This window comes from Daktulosphaira vitifoliae, unplaced genomic scaffold, assembly GCF_025091365.1.
Source record: "Daktulosphaira vitifoliae isolate Bord-2020 unplaced genomic scaffold, ASM2509136v1 Scaffold_3, whole genome shotgun sequence".
Classification (NCBI taxonomy): Eukaryota; Metazoa; Arthropoda; class Insecta; order Hemiptera; family Phylloxeridae; genus Daktulosphaira; species Daktulosphaira vitifoliae.
This window is the reverse complement of record NW_026099574.1, coordinates 25,272,762-25,285,719: the sequence shown is the minus strand read 5'-3', so window position 1 is coordinate 25,285,719 and position 12,958 is coordinate 25,272,762. Positions and strand designations below refer to the sequence as shown.

At 29.1% G+C, this 12,958-nt stretch overlaps 1 protein-coding gene across 1 annotated transcript; it reads left to right on the top strand.

Moving 5' to 3' along the window:
- Positions 1 to 1,000: 1,000 nt before the first annotated feature.
- LOC126901810 (uncharacterized) lies at positions 1,001 to 12,594 on the top strand. The gene is made up of 3 exons (XM_050678607.1): positions 1,001 to 1,514; positions 6,256 to 6,684; positions 11,579 to 12,594. The coding sequence occupies exons 1-3, from the start codon at positions 1,350 to 1,352 to the stop codon at positions 12,266 to 12,268; spliced, it is 1,284 nt and encodes a 427-aa protein (XP_050534564.1). The 5' UTR covers positions 1,001 to 1,349; the 3' UTR covers positions 12,269 to 12,594.
- Positions 12,595 to 12,958: the final 364 nt, after the last annotated feature.

Genomic DNA, 12,958 nt, shown 5'->3' with positions numbered 1-12,958 from the left:
TGTAAAACAATCTAACAAAAACTAATGTTGAAACGCAATAGATAGACAATATATTAAACAGCTATGGCATTTTTAAAAGGTTTATTTTATTTTGTATTTTTAGTTATTCAATTGTAATAAATTACATGCCTGGCAAAAGTTTTTGATAAATAATTATATGGAACAATACAAAACGTGGATGCCGTCTTTTTTAAAGCGTTCATACCACTAAAATTCGAAAAATATATTTTTGACATAAAAATTAAAAAAAAAAAAAATTGACTTAAAACTGTTAAAGCGACGTTTTAATATTGAATTTAAAATATTCAATTATCATAGGAAAACATTTGAACATGGACTACGATTCAATTGTAATTATTTAATGGATTAATAATAGTAAGTGTTTACTTGAATGATCTTTATTACATTTTTTTAATAAACCAAAGGCTATAATAAAAATTGATCACTTGTGGCTAGTTAATTAAGTAAAATTAAAACTATATTAAATTAATAATATTTTTAATATAGTTTTAATTTTACTTAAACCAAAGGCTGTTTGCGCAGTAGTCGAGCACATAGTACATAGTTATAGGAATGGACTCAGTGGTTCTTATTACTTCCAGTGACGTCTTATGGTTAACAAATGTTGCTGCGACTGCTCCGCAGGGTGCCGTTTTGTGAAACGCTGTTTTACATCGTTTTGAAGATTTGCTCTTCCACACAAATTAGATCATCCCACTCATTGATGTGATTTTTCAAACGTGCAATTTCCTCTAAACGTTCGACTAGTTAACGACAAAGTACTTAAATTTTAAGGAACATAAATAATCAACATGTCCATTATGTCACCCCCACGGTTAGTCCCTTTTGCCGACGCTTCCTATAGAAACGGGTTTGACCAAACCAGAGACAGGCTGCCCGTCCCAAGCGCGCGTTCCTTCGAAAGAGGAACTCCGCATCGGTAGGGTCGTGTTGAGTTGGTGGGGGGAGACGTCGGTGATAAGCTGCCGTTTTACAGTGAACATGTGTCAGTCTTCTACACAGTTTATGATATTATGTATATTTATTTATTTACATTCCTCTCGTTCGCTAGACAGTTGTCGTCATTATCGTTACTGTTTCACTGAAGAGCCAAAAGTGTCGTACCTCCGGACCTATGCATCCGTCCGGTGTACACTGACAACAGTTAACGGTTAGGTAGAATTTAAACGTTGTCTTAGTCGGACTCTGTTAGCTCCTCGCGCACCAAAGTACGTCTCATTAGACACCGCGCCCGCCGGTGGTATACATGTTAAATTTCTGTTCTTGATTTCCAGAAAAACTCTTTTCAGAATCCGTTTCACCGACTTGATTACAAACGCTAAAACATAATGATTGTACGCACTTGCGCGGTGTTATTATTTATATTAGTGAACTTGTTGCTAAATAGTGAAATTGGTGCTCAGCCGGGTAATAAAAGTATTTGCGAAACTTGTGCTTGTTTTCCCACAAATGTCGCCCCGACCTCGGTCAACTGTACTTGTATCAAGAACAAAGTAAGTTTTTTTTTATTATATTTTATCAGTTCCAATTAGATTAATAGTAATGAGTAATTAAATACCCATCATTCGATCGATATAATAAACCATTAAATCAATTTCTAAACAATAAAATATACACCATGTAAGTTCTACTCCATTATTTTCTGTATATTGTAGTTATAGTTTTTGGGTCGGTTTCGATTTATTGAATTGATCTATTAAACATAACATAATTGTATTTATATGATTTAATCTCACATTAGTTCGTATTCCGTGAATTTGTGTCTTTTTTTTTTTTAAAAAGCCATAAATTTCAACTAAACCTACCATATAAAAGTAACATTAAATATTGGTTATGTCAGTTGAAAACTAATAACTAATTTAAATGAAAATGATTACCGACTCTCTACTTTAATCACAAAGTTTAAACAAGCATAGAGCTATAGTAATCCTTGTATAGGTAAGCAACTAAGTACTTATGGGAGTTTTCAAATTTTCATTAGAGTAATGCTCAAGGGAAACATAAAAGTAGTAACAATGACACTATGATAAATAACAGAAATAATTTTGTTCAAAAATGGTCAGTTCATTATTTGTTTAAACAATTTGTTTAAGTTTTCTTCGTTGTCGGCATGAATTATTAAAAATTAAGCGCAATGTTCATAAAAATGAATTAAAAATAAATGCATTTATCAGTACTAAAGAAAAACATTTAACACGAATAGTAGAGTATAGTGTACAATTTTTTTAGTAATCGGATGTACCGAGTATTTTATTTTGCAAATCATTTGTTCGATGAATTTCTAAATTTGTTTTTTTAGTAGATCGTTATTTTTCATACTCATTAAACCATTCGAGTTTTTTAAAGCTACTTAACTATAGCAACTCCCTTTGTTGTTGTTTATATGTGCCACACAAATGTTTTCTATTAATTACAATTTTTCTTAGCTACTTTTTCAATTATTTTATTACTCGATGTTAAGTATTGAGTATCACTAAACTGGTTATAATAAGAAAATGTAGATTACAAATGAAGGTGCGGTGAATATTAAATGAAATATGAAACTGATCTCATTTAAGATTTACATTTTGGTTTGACAAGCCTACAATACAATAAATTGCTTTACAAAAGTTGTTCCGTGTACACTAATTGAAATATTGAATATTTATGAACAGTAATAAAGAGATTAAAAGTCCAGAATTCTAATAACATCAGAATTGTATAAAATTCATAGATAGTAACCGAATCTTTATCATTTCAACTCTTCAAAATTTTTATGAAGGCGGTAGAGTATATAAAAATACATTGTATGCATAATATTAAAATTAATTATTTTTTGTCAAATAAATAGTTTTTAATATGCTTTATGTTAAAAAAAAAAAAGTTTTCAAAGAGATCGTGGACTGTCTTAGCTCGTGGGTTGTTCTTGGGCGGCGAGTTATTTTTATTCAGCCGTAAAATTCAACAAAAAGGTCACATTTAAGTAGTTTTACTTTATTATGACGTTAATTGTTACAACGTGTTTATAGTTTTCAATGTTTACAATTCGAATCGTCAAAGTCTTTAAATAAAACATTTTGTTAAATTTACTTTCGTTCTAAATTAAATTTTCATTCTGCAAACTCAGTGGTAATTTAGAAAGATTATTAGTTGAGGCAACAAAGTGTTTTGCGAGAATTTCACAGAATTTAGTTGTAAAGTAAATGAGTCATTTTAAAACTGTTTATTTTGTGACTTTCCAAAAGTCATTGATTTCAAGTCAATAAACAATACAAAAAGAAATACGTTTCTAGATTTGGCTAGACTAATAAATATGTAAATTGTTTCCAATAAATTTCATGAAATGTTTATTTAACATACATTAATTGAAAATATATTGGTAATCTTGTACTAGTTAATAGAATTTTTTTACGATAACTAAATTAGTTGATAACTTCCATCCGGAATGGTCATTGACTTTCAAACATGTAATCAAATTTCCGTTGTATCTTTAGGTAGAAATAATATGAAATTTGATTAAATTTTAACCAAATCAAAAAATTTAATATTGAGGCTTGAATTAAAGATAGTTGAATATTTATGAAAATTGTGCTAATAAACATAAATTAATGATTACGAACGTATGTCTCATTCTAAATACTCGGTTAACTTTTTTTTTTTTATTAAATTATCTTTTGATTATAAATACCTTGTGTCTAAAATTGCGCTTATGTTAATATTAGCTAAATTTACGGGATATCATTTTAGTTAATTAGCTGTCCGTTTGATAATTTTAGCAACATAATTTGTTCGAGTTGCAGTAATTTTTCTTTATAGTCATTCCTATGACAATTTTCATTTTATTTCTGTAGTTTAATAAACTAGAGTTTTTTTTATTAAGCGATTCACATTACCTTATTATATGTCGTACAAGTAATATCGTTGATATTTAATACGATTGTTTCGGAATAGCCTATTATGCGGACAATTTACTTTTTATTGTATTTTTATTACAATCATCACGAATCCGAATGATTAATAGATCAATGACACATGGGTCGCGTACGTTAATCAAAGCGAACATTGTTATGGTTTTATGGCATCAGACAATTCCTAACACGATAAATCATAACTTTATTGTATTTCTCGTCTTATTTAAATAAAATGCATATCTGTTCTATAACGGTGTGCTCTTTGTGCATAAAGTTTTATTATTTCTTAGTACTGAAATTCACCTGCACTTATTTGTGTTATCCATTAAAGCCGGTAATTCGAGAATACATTATAATAATATGGTAATTTTAACATTATACGTGTTTGATGAAGTATTATCTGTATATAATCATATCAAATCACATCATGTCATTCAACGCGACGCAGCTTGTCAGATTGTGATGTTTAACAGAAGAGTTTTTTCGATCATATCGTAGAATTTGAAATAATAATTAGTAAAAACACGATGGAAAATAATTATGAGTTTTATAGATTATATTTTTCTAAAAATATTTCAAATCGAGATATTTATTTTAGCGCATTGTTAACCGTACAAAACCAACGAACATTTATACTTACAGTTTAATCAATTTTTCGAACGCTTAAAAAAAATAATCTCTTTTATAATTTTTGTTGCTATTATCATGTCGTTTTGTGCATCAACCACTAAGTTTCTATTGTGACATTTNCGTACAAAACCAACGAACATTTATACTTACAGTTTAATCAATTTTTCGAACGCTTAAAAAAAATATTAATCGGACAAAAAAATAATCTCTTTTATAATTTTTGTTGCTATTATCATGTCGTTTTGTGCATCAACCACTAAGTTTCTATTGTGACATTTTTACCGTCGTAGTTGAATATCGTATAATAAAAAATATCCCATGCAGTCTGTGCATAGAATTACACACATTAAACAGATCACTAAGCTGTCGTGAGACTCGGTGTGTACATCGCAGACTAAAGAACCGGATTATAAACGTGCTACAGGTGCAACACAATATTTAAACAAATAATGGCTGATGTTCCCTTACACGACAGGGGCATATTAAAACTGCTGACTTAAAGCGGATGAATACAACGAGGCACTATAAACCGACATATTAGAATATTTCAGGTACCCCTTCGTTAATGCAGTCCACATGAATACTACTGAGTACAGTGATAATATTATTGTTGTATAATGTGCACATTATACCAACTCGAGAGATCCTAAATTATTCAACATGATACATATTTGTAATATTTTTTAACGTGTGTGTATATATATATTTATATTATAAAACCAATTTTTACAATCATCATCGGGAGCGTAGCGCAGTATTTTTCGGAGGGGAGACCATTTCGATTGATTGACAGACAAAATAAACATGATATTTTTAGTCGAGTAATAGGTAAGGTTGGATTAGAACAAAAATAAAATTATTATGGCCGACTCGAACGGTCGGTGCTAAGGACTTCTGGGAAGAGGCCAAATGCTCCTTTATTTTTCCCCCGAGTAGTTCAATGTCAGTTAAACACGTCAGTTTCTTAAATGTATAATATGTTTTTTTGAATTACGAAGGATTTTCTCAATGTGTATCTGATTAATTTTTAATATCTGCGTTTTAATTTTAATAAACACTAAAATAGAACATGGATTATTATAGCTTTATTTATTTATTTTTATCAAACATAAATTTGTAATTTTTACCAACAGTACCTTTGATTATGTTTGAAAATGACTGTGTATGTAATTTTCAAAGCTTAACCTAAATAATTAGGTAGGTAGACTCGTAAAAAAAAACTAATGTTTCAGAGAAGCTATAAAGGAACACCGTTATGAATTACTTTTAATTAGTGTAAAATATTCAGTAAAATATCATTTTGTGTGTAATGTGTCGTGCATAAAATATATTAATATTCGAAACATTAATAAAATACGGGAAAAACAATGAAGAGAACAAGTGTTGATTTCAAGAAACTTATCATATTTATTATTAATCCCTACAACTGACGTATTTTCATTCTTTATGCTCTCGTATAAATTAATTTTATGTATTCTGCATTCATTCGTCCTTTCTCCTTGTATTTTTAATCTAGATAGATCTTCTGCCCCAGTTGTTTTAATATAAATAATTCTGTAGGTTCACGTATTAAAAATAATTCTTATAAAATAACATTTTGAATGTTTACTTTATTTTGATTATACTCGAGTAAATCTCGAAAAGTGATAACAGCTATTTTTCAAGGTATAGAAATTGTACTCCAAGTTTTCAACAATTTTATTTTTTATTACAGTTTTTGATTATACGACCGACTGATGCGTCTCTGTTGTTGGCCGTAAAAGAACTAACACTAGCTGCGTGTGGACTTGTATCGCTGCCGCCGTCTGGATTGCCAAATGCAAACCTCCTAAAGAAAGTTACAGTGCGCGACATCAAACTGTTCCACTACACTGCGGGTCTTTTTCCTGTTCTGGAAACTCTTGTGATTGAAAATGTCGATGGACTCGTACTGGACGGTTTCGGTCAAGCCAACAACACGCTAAAAGAACTCGAACTCCGTCGGACTAAGGTGCAAAAATTCGTCCAGGGAACAGTTCCTGCATCTGCACCACTTCGCAAGATCACTCTGGACAGCGTTGAAATCGAGGAAATCGAACCTGGAGCATTAGACATGTCGTTTAGTCACGACAAAGTCGAAGGATTTTCTATGATCAACTCATCGGTAACTATTAAATGATTCGAATGGCTTATAAATTACAGCGACACGTTAATTAATATAATAAGGCTAACGTATTTTCATATCGAGTTTATTCACGCGGTCCTTTAAATACTTCAAGTGGCCGTGTTACATTTTTTAATTTTAATCGAGTTATAATATTAATAATTGAACTATTGTCGAGGTCATTGAATATAGTTCGAATAAGCCGATAGAAAATCTTATTTTGAATTGTCGATTTTCGATGGTATCGCATTAGGAATAACTGTTAATTATTTTTTCATTATTTCGATTACTTACCACTCAATTGTCGAACGAAAATTAAAGTAAATTATTCTTACAGTTGAGTCAGTTCACGGTGTATCACCGCTAATATTCTAATGGATTAATAATATCTAATTTGTTAACCTATGTGTAATAATTATTCTACTGACCTAATGATTGTCCTTAATTTAGTTTAGAATGAATAAAACAGGAGTTGTACTGAATGAAACATACATGTACAGTTTAAAAGAAAACTGTTTTTAATTTACATATGTTATTTTTATTGAAGTGACATCATTATTTTTAATGGAATAGGCATACATTATAATTTTATTTTTTAACTTTAAGTATCTCCTTATTTTTTATTAGAGTTGGGTTTTTGACCAGTAAAAACTTTTGCGGTTAAATGACTAGATTTTAATGTGTCCAAAAAAAAAAAATGTATATTGTTTTTTATATTACTCCACAGTTAATCAAACTATCGTTGTATATTTTTTATAAATTTAGGATGGAAATATTAGTAATTTTTTTGTTATAACTTGTGGTGTTATGTTAGATTAAAAAAATAATAAAGTTCAGTAATGATTTACAAGTTACTAGGTTTAAATAGTAAACTTATTTGAAATATTAGTTATTCAAATAGTAATAATAACTTTTTAACTGAAGTGAATTAAGCTATTAGAAATTGTTGTCCAAATAAAAGGCAATTTTTATTTCAAAAGAAAGAGTAAATTTTAACTATCTGCCGTAAATACTGCAATAAAGACATTTATTTTTTAACACTTTTTTGTAATACTACAAATCTTAAATACCACATAACTTTGTTATTGTTCTTCAAATCATAGACAGTCACTTTTCAGACATTTTTTCGTTATTTTTAATTTATGGGAAAATTGTATTATTTTATTTTATATCAGTACTATAATAAAATGTCTATTAACCAAAATTACTGAACACTAACTTAACTTATTAAGAAATAAATATCAAATGTATTTATTAAGTTACCTTGTAAAGATAAAACGTCAAGCCAACTTTCAACTTTTAAACGTGTTAGTGCCCAGTCTCAGAAAAAAAATAAAACAATAACTCATTAATTAATGACCCAATTTTGATCAATCAATCGAAATCGTGTAAATCCTACATATGATACGATTGAAATAAGATTTGTTTTTTGTTTATTCTTAATTTTATATTTTGCTAGAAACATATTTAGATATTCGATATTTAATTTATAAAGTGTAATAGGTCAATTTTTACTATATAAAAAGCCTGATTTCTTTTATCGAAATAAACATAAATATATACAGGCTTTGTATTTTTATCATTCATGTGTTAATCATTAAATTATAAAACTATGAAATTATCGTATTTCACGAGCTAAAAATAAAGTGTAGTCACTAACGGAATATTTGATATTGACTTCGACTAGAAGTGATACAACTTTAATATTTTCCAATCAAATCATATTGTACTAATAAAATAATTTCTGATGAGCACTTAAATTTTAAAACCAGTGTTTTAATACATTGAAGAGGTTGGGTTTTTCGATAATTAATAGAATCCGTTCAATAGTATTGTTGATCTTTGAAATGTTCGTAAAACATGGCCAATAATCGTTTAACTGGTCTTAAATACAGACAAAAGTTGATTATCAATACCTTTTGTTCACAATTAGAAAATTTTTAATTATTTAACGATGCAGTGTTTGTTGGACTGAAAACAGTGGTCATATATGACAACGAATTGTTTCAAACAATACAATAGATTTTCTTCTTGTGTTGCGTGACCGTTAACGGATGAGGTTAATGAAAAACAGAATATCGCCGACAAAAGGCGAGACTTAACACGTTTTTTATCTTGACTTTTGTTATCGGCCATCTATACGCATAACGATCGATGCAGTGTTACAATTGTTTTTTGTTCCGATCGTTTTTAATATCTAGTAACACAAACTAAAAGTCATATAATTAAAAACATGCATTACTGACAGTCTGATATTGGACAGAATGTATAGATGCATTTATTCGACGTAACAATTATTGACTAACTGGTATCGGTTTCTTAAGTATTCAAAGAAATGTTGAGATGAAGAAAAGACTAAATATCGGACAGTTCATAAAAATTGAACATTGGGGACAACATCTCTGACTTTGTGGTTGGAGAGGTTCACATTGAAATCTTAACTGGTTAGAAATACCAAAAATATTTTATAGCCTACATTTATTACATTCATAAAAATGTACGAAAAAACAACCGAGAAAAATAAAATTTATTCCGGTAAAAATGCGTAATACAAATAAATATTTCTGAAAACTTTCAAGTGATGTATTAAAAAAAACTGTGTTCTTATAAACGTATGTATAAATTAATGTTAAACATGTATTTAATGATATACACGCATAAAAAAATAAAGGTTTTCAATACTGATTTGGTATTTCAATTTGTTTGCAATCACTGGAATCTTTAACTTGAAAAATAATCTGTCTGAAATAGAATTCATTTTACGTAAAAATTTTCCATAAAAGGTTTTGAATAGTTTGTTGCACAGTTTTAAAGAAGAAAAAACCTATTATGCTGAGAAATAAAACTCGTTTATTTTTAGGTCGGCAGACCTTATGGAACGCAAATATATAAATATATTAAACATGCATGAAAGCTCGTGGAAAACTTTAAGAAAGATGAGAGAAAAGCATTTTGATATCGCCGAAGAGTAAACAGAAATTTCGATTTTATTATTTCAATAGAACTCCCTATAGTATAATACAATTTCATAAATAAACTAAAAATCATGCACAGTCGTTATTATGTAAACTAATTTAAACTCGATACATATTTTAAAGGATGATAAATGTGTAAAGTGGAATTATTTTTTTATCATAAGGCAAAATATTATTAATAAATATGGTTCTGTTATCTTATTGCAGTATAAATCATACATTTAGATGGACGACATTAAATCGTTTGTTTTTCTGCCATTTTTTAGCTGATACATAAACAAATACATAATATTGATTTCTCGTGAAAAAACTACACTTGCTCGGTTTTCAAAAGTCAAACAATTTAACTAGAGAGATATTTATTAAAATGTTATTGTTAATGTTAAAAGTTTTTAATATCAAACTTTTCATTCAGTTCTCCGTGTATGTATCAAAATGACAAACATAACATGATAATCCTCCAACCTAAGATTAATGAATTATTATCAAATAACAATTATCATAATTAAAAACATGGGATATTACAAGAAAAATGTCGCCATTTTTTTGGGATTCATTTTGTAGAATTATGTTTTTACCAGTTAAATAAATTTAATCAAAACTACTGTTTCGTTCTGTCGAAGATCGGAACGAATTTCTTAAGAGTTTACCGTTAAAAATTAGGTGATATCGGCCGGACGTTAACATATAATGTTATTTGAACTACAATATGTACGCAATTTCATTGTTTTTATTATTTTTATTATCAAAGAGTAAGCCAATATAAATATAGTATCTGTTTACATTCGTGAAAAATTGTTTGTCGCTAGAATTACTTTAGCTCAGTTGTTTACATCTGTCGTGTGAATGTCTTCTTCTTCATAGCAATAGCCAAAGTACTTGTCCGGCTAAGTTTAAAAGTGCGTTACTTTGGAAGTTGTTACAAACAATAATGGAAATAACTTTCTTATGAAAACTCAAAATTAGTTATTTTCAATAATATTATTAAACTCGTCCTTATTTGCTATGATGCACAAAAATAACAGTCATTTCTTATGGTCACTCGTGTAATTCATAATAATATACAACTTGGATCTTGTGGATGTCTTGGAAACCATAAATTCAATATATTTTCGTTTATTGAAAACAGTCAACAACGACGTGCGAGTATAGAAAATAAAATAGGTCATCGACAGTCGTCAATATGGGAATTATGATTAAATTTTCTAAAAAAAATATTTCCGTAATAAAACACCTTTAAAGTATTTATAAATAATAACAAATAACACGCTTATATTTATTTCGCCATAGTAATTATAGATATGAAAATAAAACGAACGTGATTGAAGAAAAATAAATCAATAATATTATTTTATTTTTCTATGATTTGGATAAAATGTTCTCTGAATATAAGATTAACAAATTATAAAAACTCGTAAGAATTATCTATATAGTAATCGGCGATTGCTAATAAAAATTTTTTTATTATTTTTGATAGTTGTGTTTTTGTAAATGATCTTACGACCATTGGGGTCAAAGTGTTGTTTAGAGCAAATAAATGAATAGTCTGAGAATTCATAACCGAATTCCTAGAATAATATATACAAAACTTTGATGTTAAAACATTTGAAACACTTGTGTAATGTTGTATTTTAATAACTTTTAACCAATAAAATTTGTTATGTTTATAAATTCGACGGAAAAACTAATAATTCTACGGAATTTCGCTTAAATCTCAAAGACTTGCCGAATGTGCTTGTTCATGTATTTATTTGTTCATTTATAAATTTAGTAAATTTAAAATTGACTTAACAAACTATTAATGAATTTTATTTTCAATGCTATTGAAATAGAATAATAAATAGTATGTCAGAAGTTATTTAACAGTCTGATTATTTATTTAACTAAACAAATTTATTAATTAAATTTTTTTTATTAAGGTCAAAACCATTGAGGCAGGAGGTGTAATGGTCCGGTCGGGTTCAGTAAAAATAGTTAACAGCACTTTTGATAAATTACACAGTGGCTCAATAATAGTCGAAGAAGGTAGGGAAATTAATTTGTCCGGTAATAAATTCAACAACGTGTCTTTGGTTGGCGACAGTGTGACCATAAGCCGCTCTCGAAACTTTGGCGATGGGAATGTTACCATAGACGGAAATGAGTTCTTCAGCCTACCAGCCGATTTGCAAATTTTCAAAACGGACCGGCACGTGACGTTCGCAAACAACATTGTGCACGACGTGGACCTCGGACCCTTTTTGTTTGGTGTGGGGCCCACAGTTCGGGTGTCGGGTAACCGGTTTGAATGCGACTGCGACTCGCGGCGGACCAGCGTACTGAAGCTCAACCAAGTCTTTCCGGGCCTGTTGTCTGATGACAGTTATTTTACGGTTTTACTGGCCGAAAACAATTGTAAACAACCAGCAAGTATGACCCTGGCAGGTTACCGAGACGAGTTAATCGCTGGAAAGACTTGTCCCGGCACTAGTCTTCCCACAGCCGAACCTACGACACCACCAATGCCAACCGATTCACCTAGTAAATCTTCTAGCCGATCGTCCAGTGAGATCACAATGGCCGTCGTCACTCTATTTATGATAATTTTTACAGTGTTACCATTGAGCTGAATTGCGATGGTCATAGTGCGAAGCGGCTGGACAGTATGTCACGTTTTTTAACCTTTCATTGGTCTAAATGAAAAACCTTGAGAAGACAGGTCAACTTTACCTACTGACAACTAGTAGCTTTTTTTAATTTAGCTGTTTAATCTATGTTTATCTGAATTATTTTACAATATTTTTGTATATACAATTAGTTTTTTTTTTTAATAATTGAATTGTAAATTTTTTTTTACGTAAACGAGCAATATTTGTTTTTTGGATATTAATTTTATGTAAATAAACATCAATGTACAACACACGTTGTGAACTAAATATAGTGTTACAAGGAAAATTTTAATGTGTACCCTATTCACATAATTATAATAATATTATAATGAAAATTTTGAAAAAGATTATGTATGTTTGAATCCGTTAAACAAACGATACATATCATACTTCAATGTTGATTGTGTTGCATACTTGTCAGGAGTAAAATTATGATATCTATGTGTGTTTTTATTTTAAGAATTTTGTGAACAGGTCACTCATAATAGTAGAATTTCACTAATCATTTTATTCTTTTACATTTCACACTACAAAGTTTAAACATTTTTTAAATAAAATAATTTTGATTCTTATCAATCAGTAAAATTTTAGGAATTTGCGGATGGTAATGTGGTATTAGTTTTATGTGATAAAATTTTTTTATATAGTTAC

Coding starts and splice junctions, on each gene's coding strand:
- LOC126901810 (XM_050678607.1), top strand. CDS start 1,350: ATGATTGTACGCACTTGCGCGGTGTTATTATTTATATTAGTGAACTTG. Junction 1,515..6,255: donor GTACTTGTATCAAGAACAAA/GTAAGTTTTTTT, acceptor TTTTTATTACAG/TTTTTGATTATACGACCGAC. Junction 6,685..11,578: donor TTTCTATGATCAACTCATCG/GTAACTATTAAA, acceptor TTTTTTATTAAG/GTCAAAACCATTGAGGCAGG.